The sequence below is a fragment of the Trichoderma virens genome (assembly GCF_000170995.1).
Source record: "Trichoderma virens Gv29-8 chromosome Unknown TRIVIscaffold_87, whole genome shotgun sequence".
In the NCBI taxonomy this organism is placed as follows: Eukaryota; Fungi; Ascomycota; class Sordariomycetes; order Hypocreales; family Hypocreaceae; genus Trichoderma; species Trichoderma virens.
Window position 1 is genome coordinate 127,247 of NW_014013662.1, and position 20,557 is coordinate 147,803.

The 20,557-nt window shown below is 53.4% G+C and overlaps 6 protein-coding genes across 6 annotated transcripts; 4 read left to right on the plus strand and 2 right to left on the minus strand.

Annotated features, from left to right (window-relative positions):
* Positions 1-843: 843 nt before the first annotated feature.
* On the plus strand, positions 844-3,692 carry TRIVIDRAFT_213958 (uncharacterized protein; the record flags this gene model as incomplete). Its single annotated transcript, XM_014096586.1, has 2 exons — positions 844-1,345; positions 1,405-3,692. 2 exons carry the CDS (start codon positions 902-904, stop codon positions 3,448-3,450), a joined length of 2,490 nt encoding a protein of 829 aa, XP_013952061.1.
* A 284-nt stretch (positions 3,693-3,976) lies between these two features.
* On the minus strand, positions 3,977-7,734 carry ire1 (serine/threonine kinase IRE1; the record flags this gene model as incomplete). The annotated part of the gene is made up of 2 exons (XM_014096587.1): positions 3,977-5,115; positions 5,178-7,734. 2 exons carry the CDS (start codon positions 7,732-7,734, stop codon positions 3,977-3,979), a joined length of 3,696 nt encoding a protein of 1,231 aa, XP_013952062.1.
* Positions 7,735-9,145: 1,411 nt separating this feature from the next.
* TRIVIDRAFT_89070 (uncharacterized protein) lies at positions 9,146-11,688 on the minus strand (the record flags this gene model as incomplete). The annotated part of the gene is made up of 3 exons (XM_014096588.1): positions 9,146-9,715; positions 9,796-11,329; positions 11,417-11,688. 3 exons carry the CDS (start codon positions 11,686-11,688, stop codon positions 9,272-9,274), a joined length of 2,250 nt encoding a protein of 749 aa, XP_013952063.1.
* Positions 11,689-12,093: 405 nt separating this feature from the next.
* On the plus strand, positions 12,094-14,218 carry TRIVIDRAFT_182590 (uncharacterized protein; the record flags this gene model as incomplete). The annotated part of the gene is made up of 4 exons (XM_014096589.1): positions 12,094-12,197; positions 12,287-12,438; positions 12,505-13,879; positions 13,971-14,218. 4 exons carry the CDS (start codon positions 12,195-12,197, stop codon positions 14,028-14,030), a joined length of 1,590 nt encoding a protein of 529 aa, XP_013952064.1.
* A 110-nt stretch (positions 14,219-14,328) lies between these two features.
* On the plus strand, positions 14,329-15,558 carry TRIVIDRAFT_225989 (uncharacterized protein; the record flags this gene model as incomplete). The annotated part of the gene is made up of 1 exon (XM_014096590.1): positions 14,329-15,558. The coding sequence occupies one exon, from the start codon at positions 14,329-14,331 to the stop codon at positions 15,556-15,558; it is 1,230 nt and encodes a 409-aa protein (XP_013952065.1).
* Positions 15,559-17,711: 2,153 nt separating this feature from the next.
* On the plus strand, positions 17,712-20,456 carry TRIVIDRAFT_89077 (uncharacterized protein; the record flags this gene model as incomplete). Its single annotated transcript, XM_014096591.1, has 2 exons — positions 17,712-19,301; positions 19,381-20,456. 2 exons carry the CDS (start codon positions 17,751-17,753, stop codon positions 19,882-19,884), a joined length of 2,055 nt encoding a protein of 684 aa, XP_013952066.1.
* Between the last annotated feature and the right edge of the window lie 101 nt (positions 20,457-20,557).

Below are 20,557 nucleotides of genomic sequence, written 5' to 3' on the forward strand. Positions count from 1 at the left end.
TCCATGTGTGAAATGATTCCACATGCTAACTTGCTTGCCACTAGACAGTGTTGCCCTTTACAATGCAAACCCCAAAGGGGGAATTGCGATGTAATCAATTATATGTACCTATGGGTTGACCAACAGACGTCACTCCAGAGACATTGCAGTCATGGAAATACCGAGTCACGGCTTTAATCCCCGATCCTTCATTCACGCGGCCCCAGAGACTAGGAGGGCTGTGAAATATTGATCCTTGCAAACAACTTGACTGCAGCTGGCCGGATGACTCCCAGCTACCAAGTACATGCGAAATTACTCCCAATAGCAGCTGAGTCATCAGGCGGACAGCACCGAGTTTGATTTGGCAGCACACAAAAAACAGCCTTGCTGGGCGAATCCGGCGCCGCTGATTGGCCCGCACAGCTCCAGGGTAACAAGCGCCGCACCTGCTACCCTCAAACCAGCCCGACTTGCCCCCCAATTGCGCCTGCCTCGTTTGTACAAAACCCCAGCTAGAGGGGCCAAAAGAGGCCAAAAAAATCGCAGCAAAACTTTGAGACGAGCGCAGACACGATCTTTTTCCATCTTCACTTCTTGGTCATTCTTCAATCATTAGTCTTTTTGCCACTCTTGGCTATTTGCAAGCGCCCCCAATATATTTTTTACCACATAATTTTGGCAACGTTTCCATTTCTCTCTCCTCCTGTTCTTACGTCTTCTCAGCACGGCTTCTCAGCTCTGTGGGGGAGCAACAGCACCACCGACAGCTGAATTACGGCTTGCTCTAGGGGCGAGGCAACAGCCTTCTTGAGCACTCATAGACACGCATCCGGCAACCCTCTTCGATCCCATCGAGATTGTCTCTACGGAGACTTGCGACACGTATCCCGTATCGAATATCCATCCACAAGCATCTACAATGTCGAGTGCTGAAGGAGCATCTGCAACCACTGGCCGAAGCGACGGCAGCTCTAGAGGACGCGGTCGTGGCGGAGGCGGAGGCGGAGGGAGGGGAAACCAAGGCCAGAATCGAAGCGGCGGCAAGCGAGGGGGAAGAGGCGGCGGCAATCGAGGACAGGGACGAGGACAAAAGGGCCCTGATTCAGCTGCGGCTGCTACACCTGAAGCTGCTGGCCAAGCAGGTCTTGCGGCGCCGGCAACCGCTGCTGTTGGGAACAAGGAGAACAAGGCGGCTATGGCGACTGCTCCAGAGCCTGATGACGACGACGATGCCGAAGTCTGCTTCATCTGCGCCAACCCCGTTGCCCACCACTCGATTGCGCCGTGCAACCACAAGACATGCCATATCTGCGGTCTACGAATGAGGGCGTTGTACAAGACCAAAGATTGTGCCCACTGTCGTGTAAGTTGTTCCATCTCCTTCCCTGCTCTCCGTTGTATATGTACTAACACCATCTAAAGACGTCAGCTGCTTTTGTCATCTTCACCGACGATGCCGAAAAGAGATTCGAAGACTACACAGATAAAGACTTTACCACCACCGACAGCAGCATCGGCATCAAGTACACAAACGAGGACATTGTTGGAGACACCGTCCTCTTGCTGAGATACAACTGTCCAGACGAATCGTGCGACTTTGCCGGCCTGGGCTGGGCCGATCTGCATCGCCATGTCAAGTCGGCGCATCGCAAGCGCATGTGCGACCTCTGCACCCGCAACAAAAAAGTATTCACCCACGAGCACGAGCTCTTCACCGATAAGGAGCTGGAGAAGCACATGCGGCACGGCGACGACAAGCCGGGCGCTGCCGATCAGACAGGCTTCAAGGGCCACCCTCTGTGCGGTTTCTGCGGCGAACGCTTCTATGACGATGATAAGCTGTTTGAGCACTGCCGCATGAAGCACGAGCGGTGCTTCCTCTGCGATCGTAGAGACTCAAGACAGCCGCACTATTTCCTCAATTATGATGAGCTTGAGAAGCACTTCAAGAAGGACCACTTTCTGTGCTCTGATCGGGGATGCATGGAGAAGAAGTTTGTCGTCTTCGAGTCTGAATTGGATTTACAGGCACACAATCTCGCCGAGCATGCCGGCAAACACGTAGGCCGAGATGCCAGGCTCGTTGACATTTCTGCCTTTGATATCCGTCAATCCTATCAGCAGGAAAGACGTGGAGGACCAAGTGGCAGTGGTGGCCAGCGAGATGGAGAGGGACGGGCGCGAGCCAGAGGAAGGGGCAACAGGGGGAGAGACCCCAACGAAGACAGCATATTGCCCACCGTGACATCCAGCGTTCCATTGCGGAGAGACGAGCTCGCATTCCAGAGGCAAATGGCCATCGTCTCGGCGCCCTCGGGCTCCAACCGGACATTCCGTGGCCAGCTATCGACCCCAGCTCCTGCTCCTGCTCCCTCTACCGCTCCCGTAACCCCCACGCTCGCACCAACACCAGCCCAAGCTTCGTCAACTCGGAATGCTGCTCCAGCGCCCTCAAGGCCCCGGAGTGTTGGTCCGGGCACCGGCCCCGCTGCTCCCACAACTGCCATAGAGACTCTCAGCCTCTCCGACACGGCCAACCTCTCGGCCGATGAGCGAGCTCGTCTAGTTCGCCACGGCAGCGTCATTGAGCGGGCCGCAAACCTGTTGGGCAACGACTCGCACAAGATGGCGGCGTTTCGTAGCCACATCTCGACATATCGCCAGGGAGGCTTCACAGCCCCCCAACTCGTCGAGGCCTTCTTCACGCTATTTGCTGATGTTTCCTCCAATGCTCTAGGAATTTTGGTGCGAGAGCTGGCGGATCTGTTTGATGACAAGAGCAAAGCCGACAGCCTTAGAAAGGCATGGCAAGACTGGCGTGCCATCAACGAAGACTATCCTAGCCTGCCCGGCCTCGGAGGCATGCAAGGAGCCACATCGAGCTCCAGCGGATGGGCGAGTGCTGCGGCCGTGAATACAAACTTCACCGTCGTTGGTGCATCGCAGCGAAACTCAACGAGGGTCCTAAAGCTGAAGAATAGTACTCGATTAGGCGGTCCGGCACCCAACACGGTGAGAAGTGTTCCCGGCTGGGTCCCGGCTTCGTCGTCTTCCAGGGCTCCCTCGTCGGCAGCATTCCCTTCTCTGCCGCCGCCGTCTTCGTCGTCGTCGTCATCGACCGCCGCACGCGTGGCTTCTAGTGCATCTACTCCCTCCTGGACAGCCTCGTCGTCCTCGCAGTCGACACAGTCTCGCGGACCCCCGCCGCCCAACACTCGCGCCGAAGATGCTTTCCCTGCACTCCCTGCGGCGCCTAAGCCACAGACAACCATCTTTGGATACGGCAAGGGCCGCGGCGTGAGGCGAGACTTTGGCCAGCAGGAGTCGAATTTCCAATGGGGAGCTGCCCCTGCGTCGTCGTCTGCGGCGGCTGATTTGGAAGAGCCTGATGATGCTGAGGTGACGGGAGGGAAGGGGAAGAAGGGAGGGAAGAAGGGCAAGAAGCAGATTCTGGTGCAGTGGGGATAAACAAAGAGGGGATGTTACCGTTTTGTCTCACTTTCCGGGATGTTTCCATCTTTTCCCTGATATTCGTGGTGTTTTTTTTTTTTTTTGATAGGATCTGTGTGAAGACTTTGGCTAGGCGTTGGATTGGTTGGCCTCTTCTTTCTCCTAAAAGCCGTCTGAAGGGCTGTTTAGATTGTCACCAGCGAGATGGGAACAAATGTGAAATAAGACAAGCGTATAAGAATAAAGAGACATGTCACGTCACGGATACCTACGTATTAGTAGCAGTCACGGAAGAATTAGTTAAGAAACTCTTTCATTGTATGAATGAAGCTGGAAGTAATACAGTAAAAAGAAAAACATGAAAAGAAATGAAAAGAAAACTCAAACCGCTTTTATGATGCCATATACCATAACAAATACACGACAAACCCGCTTAGCCATGCGATGCACGACGAATATGCGTCGACGCCAATTTTTCATCTTCTTTCCTCCCATCTGAACCCCTCCACCCCCTTTTTTTTCACCTTCTTTCTGTCCTAATCCCTTACAATCCAGCAGGCTCGTAATATTCTCTGAAGCGATCCGTATTCTCCCACTGGAGGTTATACACCACGTTCCAGCAAGTAAGCAGCAGCATCGGGAACTTGACCGTCCAGTACGCAAGATAGCCATCCGGCAACGACCCAACGCTGCGCTTAAGCGAGTCCGACATGTCCTCGTAATGGTTCCGCTTATTGCGAAGAGCGCGCAGCAAATCGAGAAGTTTGTTGCCCGTGTACTTGCGCTGCTTGCCCAGCGAATCGACAAACTCACGCGTGAGCACCTTCAAAAAGTCTCCTCCAATGACATCCGCCGCATGTCTCTCCAGCTCCATCAAGGCCGGCGACGGAGGATCGCGGACCTCCTTCTCAAGAGAGTCCGAGACGTCGCAGAGGAAGGCTAGGCGCTTCTTAGGAGACCAGAAGAAAGGGTGAGCCATGACCTCTCGCGAGTCGGGCCGTTGCTTGGGAGCCGCCTGGAGCATCGACGCAATCAGGTCTTTTGCCTCGTAGGCAAAGTCGCCTAGCGAGTCCAAGGGATCGAGGTTATAGATGCCTTTTCGAATGTTGACCTCCCGCATATATCTGTCACCACAGTCAAAGGGGTGAGACCCGTTGGTCAGCACGTAGAAGAAGACAAGCCCAAGAGAGAAAATGTCAATGGCTCTCGTGGCCCGTCCTCCGTTTGGCGTGGTGCCGTCTCCAACCAGGATAGTGTGTGAGCCACTGTGCGTACTATCAATGGCCGCGGGATTCTGTCCGTCGTCATCGAGAAGAAGTTCGGGCGCACGCCATCCTGACGTTCCAGCTGCCCGGCCTGTCGTTGCTCCAAAAGAAGATTGTCGATCCTCCAATTTCTTGCACAGACCAAAGTCAGAGACCAACAGCCTGGGTTTGCCATCCTTGTCCAGATTAACCAGGATATTCTGAGGCTTCAAATCTCGGTGAACAATGCGCAGTGAGTGTAAGTGACTGATACCGTTGGTGATTTGATACAGAACGCCAGGTAAATCTTTTTGTCCGGCTTTGGCAAGTTCACCAAAGTGATACGGCTTCTCAATTACGTCGGCCAATGACGCGGCACAACGCTCCAATGCAATGTAGAGAAAGTCACCACGCTGTACCTGTGAGTAATATCGGATGACTGCGGACATCATGTTAGTAATTTGGTGAATAGGGGCTGTTGCAGATAGAGTTAATATTTACCATTGGGGTGATCGTCACTCTCACGCAGCAATTTGGTCTCTCGTGTGGCGATGTCATAGAACTGTATCGTCATTCTCTTGACGGCAACGTCTCTGCCATCAAACTTGCCCGCAAAGACGACAGTACCATTGCTGCCCATGCCAAGTTCCACGTCCGTGTCGACCTCGATATTTCCCATGCTGATAATGGAGCCAGTGACGGCTTGCATATCGTTGTAGATGGTCATGACATCGGGCTCCAGGCTAGGCCGGTCACCCAGCTTTTTGGCATTGCTTACAGCCTCATCTACCGTCGTGAGGCCTGCGTCATCCTCAAGCGATTGCGAACCCTCAGCAGCCCGGCCCTTTCTGTGTTTGACACCACCACGACGCCCTCTATGTGCCTTCTTTTTCTTCTCAGGGGCGGCGCCATTAGAAGTGTCCTGGGACTGTGCATCTGCGGCAGCAACAGCAGCATCCACCTGCTTGACCACTACGGGTTCTTTGCCATCTGATTTATCGCTCGGTTCTAAAGACTCGGGAAGGTCTTGCAAGTCTTTGTCTTTGTCTTTATCGTCAACCGTCTTGTCTACCTTTGGTCTAGGCAAGTCTTCCACCTTGTCGTCTTGAGGTTGAGTGCGCAGAGAAGAAGAAGAAGAAAACACTCCTTCCTTGTCATCGGCCGATTCGTCTCCTGCATCAGCATCTAGGAACAAAAAGGGATAAACATCTTTGATTGTGCCATGGGTCCTGAATCGGTTGTACGAACGTCGAAGCTTCTTTTCGTTGTATATCAACGAACCGATCAAAAAGATGATGAGAACGGGGTTACTGATGAAGTCGATGACGCTGTTCGCGGCACTTTGCGGGAGAGCCTTCACTTTTGTTATAATAGTGGGTTCCTCCGGGACGGTGTTTGTCACGGCGTGGGCGTTGTTCGAGGCGTTTTCATTCTCCAAGTCGTCATGATAATCATAATACTCGTCAAGGTTACCAGGATCGAGCATTGGCGGCTGCTGGTGGCCGCCACTCCGCAAGGGATTCAGAAAGTGAGTGCCCACCAGCGCCTTGGAAAGTTTAGAAGGCTCCCACCATTCACGTTGCGATATCTGGGCCACGGGCGCATCAATAATAAGCGGATATGCCCGACCAGACATCGCATACCAGCTGCCGCCTTCGGTCTGGTTAAGGAAGATGCTGTTGCTTCGCATCTTGGCAATGGTCTCATCGCGCGTCGGCATGGGGGGCTGAGGAAGAGCAACGAGTTCCGGGTTGCTCTCTATCGTCACTTCCCAAGATCGACAGATGTCGAAAACGCGGGCCACGGGAGACGAAAACTTGTTGCTGAAAAGAGGCAAGTCATTTTCTGCCCGGGCATAATCAAATGCATAAACCCTGCCGTCGTGCTGACTGGTGATGTATTGGCCATCCATTGAGGCATGGTACTGGTGGTAGAGGTCGCTATCAAAAGTATTCGGTCCCCACTCGGAGTACTTCAAGGTTGCAATGGGACGACCATCTCGCCTCTGGATCCCCACCGTGTACTCGGTTCTCCCCAGGGTAATTGTGCCCATGGAGCTACACTTCTCGTCAAAGGCATTGGGTCGGAGACAACTCTCGCCTTCGTTTACTTGGGAGCCGCTGGAGCCAAACCATTTGAGGACGTGACCAGTAGCCGCATCAAGCGTAACCATGGTCGTCTTCTTGTCTCCGGTATATACGACGGGCGGCTCCTCGCCCGCGTATGGAGCGAGGTCTTCCACGAGCCGCTTCATTGTAAACTCTGTTCTAACGAGGCCGGAACCGGAGTCCGGAATCCATACATAAAGGCCTCCATCGCGGCTTGGCTCGACGGCCCAGATGTAATGATCAACGGGGCTGTAATCGTCATCAAGGACGGAGTTGTTTGTTCGGTAGTGTTTTGTTTCAACCACTGGCTGGTCGACCTCGAGGTGCCAGCGGAGCCGACCGGTTTTTCGGTCGCTGGCATAGAGATCTCCATCGACGGTCGCCAGAAGAACAAAGTCTTCAACTTCCCAGTCCTCCAGACTCCGCGCAATTTGCGGCGATGCCAGCCCAGAAGCGCTGGGCCAGTGTTGTCGTGAAGTGTGTGGTGCTCGAACGGACTGAGCCGGAGCTAAAGTTGCGAGGGCGCTCGCATCGCTAGGGACATTTATGTAGTTTGATTTATCGGATTCTCGGCTTGGGGATTGGTATCGATTCTGAGCCTTGTTGGCGTAGTCATGTGGGGCTCGTCGATAATTCTTCTGCTGCGGCAAAGGAGTCGACTGCTGCTGCTGCTGCTGTTGCTTTTGCTTTCTGTTGATGGTGTCGAACCTCGCCTCGGCGGGCACGTCTTGTGCTGCTGCTTGAGCTGAGTACCAACGGTTGTTGGTGTCTTCGGATATTTTGTCAAGAGGAACGTCTCCTCTCTGAGAGTGAATTCGGATCTGCGGCTGCAGAGGCTGCTGCTGAGCATCGGCAAGTTGGAGCCATGGTAAAAGGATAAAGGCAAAAGCAATGAGGAGCTTCTGCTGCTGTGAGGACCATCGTCCTTGACCCGGGGGTCGTCGAATCATGGTTGAGACGAAAGTCGGCTGCGGGACAACGGATCACATGGGGAGCTGCAGGCTATGGCTCTACCAAGAGAGAGGTAGAGGCTGTTGAGATGCCAGAGGAGCCATTCCCGGCCCGGATGGAAATGGATGGATATCGTGTTCTGCCTCAGCCTCAGGGGGAGGGATTATTAACAGAGGGAGAGCCCAGGAGAAAAGGCTGGGCAGGACCAGTCCTGCGCGGCAACCAGGCAGAAAAATCGCCGAAATGACTCGCAGGTGCCGCTCAGACAAAATCGAGGTTGAGAGAGCTCTCCCGCGGATATCGAGGCCGTCGTAGGTGATGAGGAGACGTGACGCAGGCTGTGGGTTCGATGGCTGTCGGCAGAGGTAGTTTTGTATCCACACGCGAATAAACGGACCAAGCCTCTTCCCCCTCTCGCTAGTTGTGGTACCACGAATGTGCGCGTGTGCTTGGTGCAAAACGCTGTATCGGTACCAGCACCGATATGGCTGTCGATGCTCCGAGGGGCAGTGTTGCGTACTCGCACAGGCAAGGGAACTCAGGAGAAGGGCGATGAGAAGAGGGAGAGGCAGAGGGAGAGGGAGAGGGAGAGTGGCTCAGATTAGAGTCCTCCAGAACATCCAAGATGGTGTGGTGCGGGTTTGTGGGTTGGCCCGACACTGCTTGGGTACCTGTACGCGGTGCCAGTCGCTTAACGAGTCCTCCGCCCACGCGGATACCCCCTCAGCAGCGCACCGGCGGCGGGCCCAGAAGTACCCTGGGCGTATCGGTACGTGTCCGCCAGCAATCCCCACGTAGTAGAAAAGTAGAAACCCCCCTGCCATGCCGGCTTCACCAGGGCTGGATCCTCAAACGTGCTCAGCAGCCAATTGCAGAGATTCGTGCGAATAAGATCACGGCTCGCCGAGAGCTTGCCTTGCATTCCCTGCAGCCCACCAAAACAACTTGACGCAGGCTGTTTAAAATTGCCGGTCGCGGCTTACAGTGCAGTCAGTACGAGTACGGGTTACGGCATACGTGTGCACTTTGACGGACTGTCCAGGTATTGTACGAGTAGTATTACGAAGCACACGCTTGCGGAATTGATGGGACCAGCATCCATGCACTGACTACCTAGTAAGGTGCTGGGTTACGATGAGATGGAGGCAGAATCCCAAGGATGACGCGACGGATGGCCAGATGCCAGTCCCCGCGACTTTGCCTCCCCCTGGCACTTAAAAAAAAAGAGAGAGAGGGAGAGAGAGAAGATGAAGAAGAGAAAAAGGTATCACGGTACCAATTAAAGAAGAACAAGTGTGGAATAGGTAGGTAATAGAAAGAAGAAGCGGCGGCGGCAGTGTGGTGGTGTGGTGGTGTGGTCAAAGTCAAGGTCAAGGTCAAGGAGCCGGGGCAAGCCAAGCCAAACTTCGGTAGCTTCTTCAAAACACTTGTCATTATTTGTGCCAATTTTCCGTAAAAAAAATCCGGTGGAAATCTACCCATACATACGCGCAAAGCACTCCCGGAATGCCCATGCTAGACAAAAGAGAGGACCATCTACCCTATCACCTCCTCGCTCTCCTCCAACACATCCTCGACAATCTCCTCAATCACCCGATCGCTTTCGATGCTGCCTCCTTCGGTGCCCTCCATCTCCTTGGTCTTTGCCTCTAGCAGGGCAGCGTGTGGATCCTGTGGGAGACCCAGTGCCTCCCGCTCTTCCACCACTTCGGCCTCCACCTCCGCACGCCAAGCATGCCACTCATCCAGGACGCGGCGACGGGCCTCGACAACTGCGAGGTCGGCTGACGCACCGCGGTCGGCGTCTTCTTGCTCGAATACTCTGCTGTACTCGCGCAGGTTCTTGCGGATCTGCTTCTGCTCGTCTTTTGAGAGCAGTGTCGCCGGTCGTGGCCGCCAAGCAAACTGCTTGAACTTCTCAATGGGCTCCTCGCGCAGGGCCTCACCCTTGAAGTCGTAGATGTGGTATCCATTTTCCATCTGTTTTTCGTTTAGTCAGCTCATGTACCAAAAAAAAAAAATCTTCAAGTTACACCTCGTGTGGACACGATAATACGTACCGCATGCTTCCATGCTGATGCCCACGTGGCAACGAATCGGCCTGAGGGATCCCACTCCACATCTGTGACGCCGTAGTGATCGGCTGTGTTCATGAGCTGCAGGTTAGCAGTCAGGTCCTTGGCGGACTCGGGCTTCTCGCCCTCAAAGTCGACGTCGTAAAAGTCGAGGTCAGAGCTCTGCTGGTTGGCGATCGTGGCGATGACGACAAATCGACCCTTTGGTGACCAGTAAATGGCATTGCTGTTCTTCTTGTCCAGAGTGCGCAGCAGCTTGAAGTTGCCGGCATATGGGCCCTTGGACTTTTCGGGGCAGAAGAAGGAGACGGATGTCTTGGGAGGGACGGCGGTAGGGCCGACAGGCTCAGTGGTGGTGATGAGAGCAAACCTATCGCCCTTGGGCTCCCATGCAAAGTTGATGACGGTGTCCTTGATAGTATCAACAACCTCGACGGGGATGCCCTTCTCCTTGACGCGGAAGATCTCCAAAGTCGTAGCCTGCGACTTCTTTGACTTGGAGTGTCGGTCGACCTTGACACACAGGTAGGCGGCATCCGACTGCCAGTGCAGCTTGGCGTCGCTGACGTTGAACAGGTTGAGGCTTCGCACGACCTCCTTGGAGGGGATACTCATAAGGCCCACCTTGGCGGGGTTGCTGCCGGTTCCGGGTTGCCAGAAGGTGAAGAGCTGCTCATAAGTCTTGACGCCCTCACGCTGAGGTGTTGCTGGGGCCCAGTCAAAGTCAACCACACCTTCAATCTTGATGCTGGTCTTGTCGAGGAGGTTCATTTTGGGGAGCTCGTAGACGGAGATGGAGGCACCGGGCGTCAGACGAGCAACGTACTTGTCGTCCGCAGACCACTTGAACGCAGGCCACTGCATCTTTGGGGGAGGCTTGCCCTCCTCTCCCTTGGGGGCATCCAGGTTGGCGAATGATCGGAGAGGAGTAGCCGTCTCAATATCCCAGATGACATAGTTCTTGCCCTCGTCGTCAACTGACAGCGCAGGGTGGCCAGTCTCGGGGATGGAGATGGGTCTGTTTGACCAGGTAACGATGTACTTTTCATTCGGGGAGAAGGCGACCAGGTTAACAAATGGATGAGCAAATCTGGCGGCGCGAGACCACGATGATCCAGCCCACAGCTGAACACCCTGCTGGTGGACTGAGGTCAAGTATGTGCCCAGAGGCGACCACTGGAGGAAGGCCTCAGTCCAGTGCTGGCGATCGACAACATTCTCGGGCTGGTCCTTTTCGTTGTTCCAGAAGACGCCGACAGAGTCACCACGATACATGACAAACTGGTCTCGGCCACGGCCAGAGGGGTCCTTCAGCCACCATCTCAAGTGCTCCTTCTCGGTGAACTCGTCAATAACAGGGGGCACGTATTTCTCGTCAACTCGTCCTTCCCGGCCATATCGCTCAATGTCGGTAATCTTGTTGACGCGCAGCGTGTGCTTCTTGTCCAAGGGGACGCCGTCCAGCTGGCGAGTTGCGGCAGCGGCTTCAGCAGCTGAGGAATACTCGACAAAAGCAAAGCTAAATCCCCACCCAACAAACAACGAGTCAAAAACGAGTTCCCCCGAGGAATCAACAAACAAAGGATATATCAAAGGCCCTGCTTACCGCATCGACTTTCCATCGTCGCCCATGGGCATGTAGATGAGCTCCTCCTTGGTCTTGCCAACAGTGTTGAGCTTCTTCAGCAAGAACTTGACCAGCTTTGGCTTCTGGTCTTCCGTGACCTCGGGAAGGCCATCGATGACCACAAAGGTGTCGTAGCCCAGCTCCAGCTGGACCTCGAACTTCTCGCGCAGGTCAGAGATGTCAATCTCATCTTCGTTAAACTCGTCGTCGTCGAGGTCAGCCTCGCGCAGCTGGTCGAATGAGGGCGCCATGATGGGAGGAGGGGTGCCGAGAGTGCCCCGCTTCGGCGCGGTAAAAGTCGAGGATTGGGGGACGGCTCAGGGGCTTCGGTTTGGGATCTCCAAGAGAGGAGTATCGAGAGGCGATTCTGGCGGTCGGCCGGTGCGTTCGATGCGCAGGGCGTGGGTGTTGGTTGCAGCAAACGACGGCGTGACTGCAGACGTGGATTTTTTTTTGGCGGCGATACCCGAACACAGCACAAATTTGTTGTTCTAACTTTGAACAAAGTGTGCGGCGGAGAAGCGATGTTCCTGAGCCGCGATTTCTCCGACAGAGGGGCAAGTCACGTGGCCGCGTCTCTGCATGGTGGGGGTTTTTTGAGATGGCGCTTTCGAGGTAAAGGAGAGCTCGGCGGCGTCGTCAGGAAAAACAGGCAACAAGGAGTGCTTCTCTTCTTCTTGCAGGCCAGCCCGATATAGCCTCCTTTTACTTTCCATTGTATCTTTTTGTCCGGTTGTCACGTCACTAGCAGTCCATCATGGTATGTTTTGCTGTTGCTGTCTTTTACGCGGCTCCATCGCCAGCTTCTTCTGAGGCCCAACTAACGTATCAATCTCCCCCGCCATACAGTCGTTCTTCCCGACCCAAATTTTCGAGGAGGGCACCACCGAGGAGAAGGGTGAGAATGCGCGTCTGGCTGCCTTTGTCGGCGCCATCGCCGTTGGTGACTTGGTGAAGAGCACTCTTGGTCCCAAAGGCATGGACAAGATCCTTCAATCTGCGTGAGTGCCCGTCCATTACAAATCCCCAGCCAAGCCCCTCAGCCCCTGACCCGTCCTTCCATCTAGTTCCACCGGCGATATCATGGTGACGAACGACGGTGCCACGATCCTCAAGTCAATAGCCCTCGATAACGCCGCCGCCAAGGTGTTGGTCAACATCTCAAAGGTTCAGGATGACGAAGTCGGTGACGGCACGACGTCGGTCGCTGTGTTGGCTGCTGAGCTTCTGAGAGAGGCTGAGAAGCTGATCGACAAGAAGATTCACCCTCAGACAATCATTGAGGGTTATCGGATAGCCAGCCAGGCTGCTCTCAAAGCCCTTGAGGAATCCGCCGTTGACCACAGCAAGAGCCCTGAGGCCTTCCGCAAGGATCTCGTTGCCATTGCACGAACCACCCTGAGCTCCAAGGTTCTGTCACAGGACCGAGACCACTTCTCCCAGCTTGCCGTCGACGCAATCCTCCGTCTAAAGAAATCATCCGACCTTAGCCACATCCAGATCATCAAGAAGGCCGGAGGAAAGCTCAGCGACTCTTACCTGGATGAGGGTTTCATCCTGGACAAGAAGATTGGCGTTAACCAGCCCAAGAGGCTGGAGAAGGCAAAGATCCTGGTCGCAAACACATCGATGGACACAGACAAGGTCAAGATTTTCGGAGCACGAGTCAAGGTCGGCTCAACTGGAAAGCTGGCAGAGCTGGAGAAGGCCGAAAAGGACAAGATGAAGGCCAAGGTGGAGAAGATCAAGGCCCACGGCATCAACTGCTTCATCAACCGCCAGCTCATCTACAACTGGCCAGAACAGCTCTTCACCGATGCTGGAATCATGTCTATCGAGCACGCCGACTTCGATGGCATTGAACGACTGGCGTTGGTGACGGGAGGCGAGATTGCCTCCACCTTTGACCACCCCGACCAGATCAAGCTTGGCCACTGCGATTTGATCGAAGAGGTCATCATTGGCGAGGATACGTTGATCAAGTTCTCTGGTGTGGCGGCTGGCGAGGCATGCACCATTGTGCTGCGTGGCGCGACAGAACAGTTGCTCGACGAGGCCGAGCGAAGTCTACACGACGCATTGGCCGTGCTGTCCCAAACCGTCATCGAGCCCAGGACAACCCTGGGAGGTGGATGTGCGGAGATGGTCATGGCCAAGGCTGTTGAGGGTGCGGCCACACGCATCGAGGGCAAGAAGCAGGTGGCCGTCTCCAGCTTCGCAATCGCCCTCCGACAGCTGCCCACCATTCTGGCTGACAATGCTGGATTGGATTCTGGCGAGCTGGTTGCACGCCTGCGAAAGGCCATTTATGACGGTCTGACCACGTATGGTCTTGACCTGATGACTCCCGGTGGTGGCATTGCTGATATGCGCGAGGTTGGTGTGGTTGAAAGCTACAAGCTGAAGAAGGCGGTTGTGTCATCTGCCAGTGAGGCAGCAGAGGTAAGAAGGCCTTTTCCCATTTCCCCATTTCCCCATTTCCCCGGCCACCCTTGTCACCTTATATGACGTTGTGCTGATACCCACGATACAGCTTCTCCTGAGAGTCGACGACATTATACGGGCGGCCCCACGGAGACGAGAGCGCATGTAAGATGTTGGAAAGGTTGGAAAAATAAAGCAAAAAAGTTCAGGCGCCACGGATCTCGACGAGATAGAAGCTTAATATGGATTGTAGCGATACCATAGACGCATGAACATGGACAGACCAAATACAATGCCATGAACAATAGCCTTTTGTGCTGCATTTGGAGTATAGTTAATAGAGGGCTTGTAGTGCTGAATTCAATGGCAAGGTAGGTGTCACATAATTGCGGGTGCCAACTTCAAGGTGAATCTCGTGGGCGCAAGAGTCACTTGTTGCTCACATTTGGCCGTATTGCTTTTTCCTCATGTCCCCCTGCTACTCTACGATTTTCTCTGCAAACATTCGTTCGTACCCCTTCATACTCGCCAATCACCAGACAAATATCTACTTGGCGATTAACGCAGAGCAAGCAACCAAGCAGCAACAGACAAACATGATGGCTATGGATTCAGCCGACGACGTCATATCTATCGAATCATCCGACAACGACTCGGACTGCCGAATTGTGAAGGTTATACCGTCACCTGCTAAGCGAGGCAAGAACAAGTCGAGATGGCAGAACAAGCTTTCAAGCAAGACACGAGGAACTCCGGCGGATTGGAGAGGCAGAGATATGACGACGCGCCAACTAAACGAAGCTGTTTATGAGGATCGTCCCAGCATGTCATCAGCATCGAGAAGATACACAAAGCATCCGAGTGTGGGCTTGATGACAACACCTTGTAGCCTCCAGGGTACGAACTCGAAGACGGATTACATGTATTTGCCTGATACGGGGCCAAACGACACAAGTACATTTACCAGGGCAGGTAGCTGTGCGATACAGCACGTTGATCTAGAAGATCATGTCTCGATTCAACGGTACATTGCCGATTCGAAAGCGGCGAGCACTCCATTTCCGACCTCGTGGCAAAGTGTGAAATGCAAACGAGAACCTCGACACCTAGGGGATGAAGATGAAGACGAAGATCAGCGCCGGAGTGTTCGTTCTAGATCTGGCTCCACGGCGACTCTCGATTTTTCTCCCGAGAGGCAAAGCCATAAGAGCTCAGGAGGAGATGCGCGGGAGATCATTGGCATGCTTGACGAGCCATCTGAATCGACAAAGCTGGTTGATACAAAAGACAATACAATGTTGGATGCGTCTACCGTGGGGGTGATGCCACATAATGGCGATTACCCTACGTCAACTCCAGAAGCCTCTCCAGAAAAGCCGGATGCAGCTATCTTGACAATGCATCCCCAAAACGGGCAAAATATTTCTGAAGGAGATTCTTCCTTTGGGCCGATAAATGCTCCGCTGCAGCCTCACAAAGAAGCATCTGCATCTGGTGGCCAGCTACGTCGGGCAGGGAGACGGCTGGCATGGGAATCAGTCGTCAACATTGCTGCATTCAAAGCTCTACCAGGGCCATTGTTCACCCGGCCGAAACCGATACTTGGTACCGTTACATACAAATCCATGATGGAAGAGAGGGCGGCACAGAAGACGAAGGAGAGAAAGGGAAAACACAATAATGTAGCATCTTGTTAAGTTGGACTTGTTAATGCTGGTAGTTGCTTATGATAAGGACTGTTCAACATTGGCATATCTAGATAGGGTAGCAAAAACAATTTCCGAGGGAGCAGGAGGATAGGCAGTGTTATGTATAGACGGACCATGGATATTCACAATAAATGAAATCAAGGAAATTTACCATCCGCTGTGGAGATGCAGTGCCATTCATCTCAGCTTGGAGCATCCAAAGTAAAATAGATCTTCTCATAATCCACATATACAATACTATGTATCTACAGTAAGCCGGCATCGCCTCAGGACGCTGCTTCTCAGCCATACCATTGTGGGGCGAGCCAGGCCTATTTATTTCCCAAGCAAGGGACTCTGGACGTTCTGTGAGGATCTAGAACGTGAAGTTGACCCAGAACCACGATCAAGACATTGATTGGGGACAAGAACAAGAAATCAACAGATATTAATAGTAGCAATCTGGCAGGTATGTCCTGGCATGTCTTTGATATACCTAACATGTACATGCATTTGCAAGACATGTCATAATCAAACGGTGCTATTATTAGGCAGCCGAGAGAGTCTGCAGACAAGCGAAAGCGGACTATGGCAATTTTGGAATTCGCTTCGTCAAAACCTACAAGGAGACGGCGGTGAAGCTATTCTGGTTCCTGGTAGGGCTGACTGTGTTCGTGAGTTGGAAAAGTTGGCGTCTGGCTACACAATACCACAGTACGAGTACGAGTACCGAATGTATTTAATAGTAAAGCAGAATGAACACTGCTTGCATTATCAGACCGCACTTGATAGCGTTGATATACAGCGGCAAGGATGAGCTGCACAGTTCTATTCGGCCCCCGAACCAGCCGAGATTGAACTTCATCTCCACTTGGTCAGGGGCTTGCTGATGCGACACTGTGGTGCTGCGGCGAGATTGCAACCGCACGTACTGTGTGAGGACCAATGGCGGGAGGCCCCCGGCTGTTTGAGAGGGTGGAAGTGCTTAATTGTTGTGTGTCAGATACATTGCGGACGCTGTTGGTAGGGTTGATGCTTTGATTGACTAAGACAAGCCTCTTGTGATGGTGCAACGCAACACAGCACAGGATGCATCTTGTTGTTGTTTCCCCCCTCGGGAAATACAAGCATGGCCACACCATCCCGCTCGGTACTTGTCTCTGTACTGTAGATAACGCCAACCCAACGTCAGATAAAGCGTCAACACGCAGTCTTACTGGCTTATGACTGCAGCATCACAATCTGCATCCGTCTTGTCCAGGTTCCGGCTTAGTTCGTCTATAGTACAAGTACAGGCGACTCCGCCCTGAACGCGATCAAGTACAAGGCGCGCGTGTATCGGCTACAAGCACAATTGGAAACGGGGCTAGCGCTCAGCGACCAAGGCACAGACACACCTGCTGGGGATTAATGCAAAGTAGAGCCTGAATTGGAGCCTGAGTTGCAGCAAAGGCACCGCAAAAAAGACCAAAAAGACCAAAAGAAGGGGGTGCGAGCCTTGCCAGATTCGCACGACCAGGTACCCTGTACCTGCTCCCAGATAATTGCACATGTACCCATTCCCTCCTTGTTTGAAGCATCGATTGGCGTCTCCTTGGCTCGTCATTCCTTGATCCTCCGCAATTCTGCATCTTCTCTCGTCCTCTTTTTCTAGATTCCTTCTTCAGCTTCCTTTTCTGTACTGTATCCCATTTCCCATTTCCCATTTCCCATTTCCACACTCGTTAGAACAAACATTGAAGCTGAGAGCTTTCAGTCGTTTTGCCTCTACTATTCTTTACTTTTACTTTTTTTTTTCTTCTCTTCTTCCCACACTCTTTTCTCGGTCTCTACTTTCTTGCTCAATTCATTACAGCCGGCCTCTCGGCCCTGCGAGGATCCAACGCTGTTTCAAATCTCGAGACACCTCTTGTTGAATTACCCATACCCCCGCGAAAGAGAATCAGTTCTGTTCTGTCGCACCGCACGCCGTTACCAAGACATCACAATCCATCATCCCTTTCTACCATCCCCACCTCCAGCCGATCCGGCCTCTCCAGCTGAAGACGAAGCAGACTGGACTTAGGGCAGCTGGTTGCCCTGTTGATGCAGCAATGATTCGGGATCATGGTGTTGGAATTGGCATCATCAACGGTGGCTTGGAAAGTGCCGCTAACCACGCCACGATCCACGGCCACACGAGCCCGGACTCGCCTCCCGGCATGACCACCTCCAAGAGCTCCAAGTCGTCCTCGTTCCATTCGCTAAATAGCGACGATGCCAGCGTCCTGGCCGACGTCGGCCACTTTGAAGACATTGGTCTGAACGACGACGGTGTCACCCCAAAAGCTGCGTCGCACAAGGCTCGCGGGCCTCGAGACCTCGCCTCTGCCAAGCGGGCGCCGCGCGCGAAGCGGTCGTTTCCCAACCTCAACGGCGCTGCGGCGGGATCGAATCCGCGGAGCACGACTCTCTCGTCCCTAGCCGACCCGCGACCCGCGACTCTCACCAAGGGATACTCGACATCATCCGTCCCCCAGGCTCGCCGCCACCGCAGCACCAGCCCGGGCCTGACGCCGGATCCTCGCGATCCAAGCCTCGCTGGTAGGCCGCGACGGGGCAGCTGGCAGGTCAGCCGCGACCGCAAGTCCATCTCGGAGCTTGAGCAGGAATGCGACGACGACGACGATGACGACGACATCCCCGACGGGCTGTTTCTCGATAACGTGCCCATTTCCCCGCGCCCACCAAGTGAGCGACCTGCCAGCCGGCCGGCGTCGATAAAATCCGTGTCGCCATCGCCTGACCGCCGGCGCAACAAGCGAGTCCGTAGCGTTGGCAATGGCACGCCTCCCGTCGCCCAAGCTCAGGGCTCATTGCGATCACCGAGCTGGAAAACCGACGGCGACAGGCTTCCACCGAGCCCCCTCAGAGGCAAAGCCCGCAGCTGGACTATTGCGCTTGCGGATCTAAATGCCGATACAAAAGACCTGGTGGAAAAGTTGGAGGAACACGCCGACGAGCTGCATGAAATCGAAGCCAAAAAACATGGTGCACGACCCAATACGTGGACCCCGAACCAGTCAGCAAAGGTAGATTATGACAAGAAGAAACTACGAGTCAAATCGTCCTTTGCAGAGCTTCCGCCACTGCGCCGCTCCAACATCATGATTGACCCGCTCCCCATTTCCAAGGAAAAGGAGGCCGTACTGAGCCGCACTCGACCATCATGGCTGCCACCCAAGGATCCCGCCGAAGAACGACGTCATCTACGCGAGTATCAGAAGATGATGGTAGCCAGTGTCAAGGCGGAGGAGCGCCGAGAAGCAGCGCGAAAGAACAAGGTTGACGCAAGGGACAACAATGCGGACAAGGCCATGCACATCTGGGAGGATGACATTCTTCCTCGATGGAACCAAGCTATACGCGAGAAGAATACGAGAGAACTATGGTGGAAGGGAGTGGCGCCCCGCAGTCGGCGATCCGTATGGGCCAAGGCCATTGGAAACGAGCTTGGCCTGACGGAAGCATCTTTCCGAGCAGCCTTGACCCGATCAGAAGAGCTGGAGCAGAGAGTCAAGACGGACAGGGGCGATGCAGAGGACCTGAGGCGAGTCAAGTGGTTTGAGCAAATCCGCAAAGATGTCGCCGAGAAGACGTGGAGGGAGCTTCGTATCTTCGAAGTGACTGGTCCGCTTCACCAGGGCCTGGTAGATGTTCTGAGAGCATATGCCATGTACAGGAACGATATCGGCTATGTGTCGGGATGTAACGTGAGTAATACCATTTCTCTTTTATTTTTCAACCTCTACAGGAATGCAATCCGTTGCTAACTCGTGCATGACAAAACAGACCATAGCCGCCCTGCTTTTACTTAATCTACCAAACCCCGAATCAACTTTTATCGCTCTAGCCAACGTCCTTAACCGACCATTACCCCTCTCATTTTACACCTTTGATCGCGGCGCGCAAGCAGCGGCATTCAATCTCGTGTATGACACGCTCAAGATCAAGTCCAACTCCCTATACGAACACTTGACCAAGACGGTACAAGGCGTCCAGCTGGACCAGCACCTTGCCAACATCTTCACCAACCTGTTTACCGCCCATTTAGCCATCGACGAGGCAGCAAGACTTTGGGATGTTTACGTCTTTGAGGGTGACACACTCCTAGTTCGCGCAGCTGTTGCCATTCTTCTCAGCCGAGAGATGGATTTGATGGGAAGCAAGACGGCCGAAGAAGTCAAAGCTGTCTTGTCCAGGACCAGTGCAGGCGCCTCATCGACACGAGCGTTGAGCGAAGTTGGCGCCGAGGATCGATTCATGCAAAGCGTCCGCGATGCCGGAAAGCACTAAACGATCGCTTCAATTTTTTTTCCTCTTAATTCTCTCTTCATAAAAGACATAGCGAAGCAGTGGGCTTCTTCTTTTTTTTCCATGTTATTTTTTCATATCAACTCACTATCTAGGGGCCTCACCTCCCCCCAGACATATTGATGCCCACGATATTTTGGTCTGATTCCCGGTGGTAATGTATATCAAGATATAGAAACGGAGATAAGGGTTGGCTACGTGAGGTTGGGCGTTGGTCAGGTTACACATTTTGGGAGCCTTGGTTGAGCAACGCTGAGCACGTTTCTCTTTTATTTGTTGCTTTTCTCTTCTTTCCCTCCTTTTTTGTTTTTTATCATTTCGAGACAGAAAATTGGCGTGAAATTACATCGAAGAAGCTTAAGCAAGCAAGGGATTTATCATATGGGCATGACTGGAGCTGGCCAATCTTAATCCTTAAATTACTAGTGTCTATTCAGTCTTGCTTTAGAGAAGCGGACAAAATTGAATGACTTTTGGTTTTCATAGCGTGTTGCCTCTTTTTCACTCCCTCTGTCTGCTAGGTAGTTTACCTAATCACATGAGATGAGACATTCACATATGCAATAAGTGTCCATGCAGATGTGCTCATTTTTATGCTTGGGCTCTTGTGCAAGATGATCGACATCATGAGGTGAGGTTGACGGAATAAGTCACG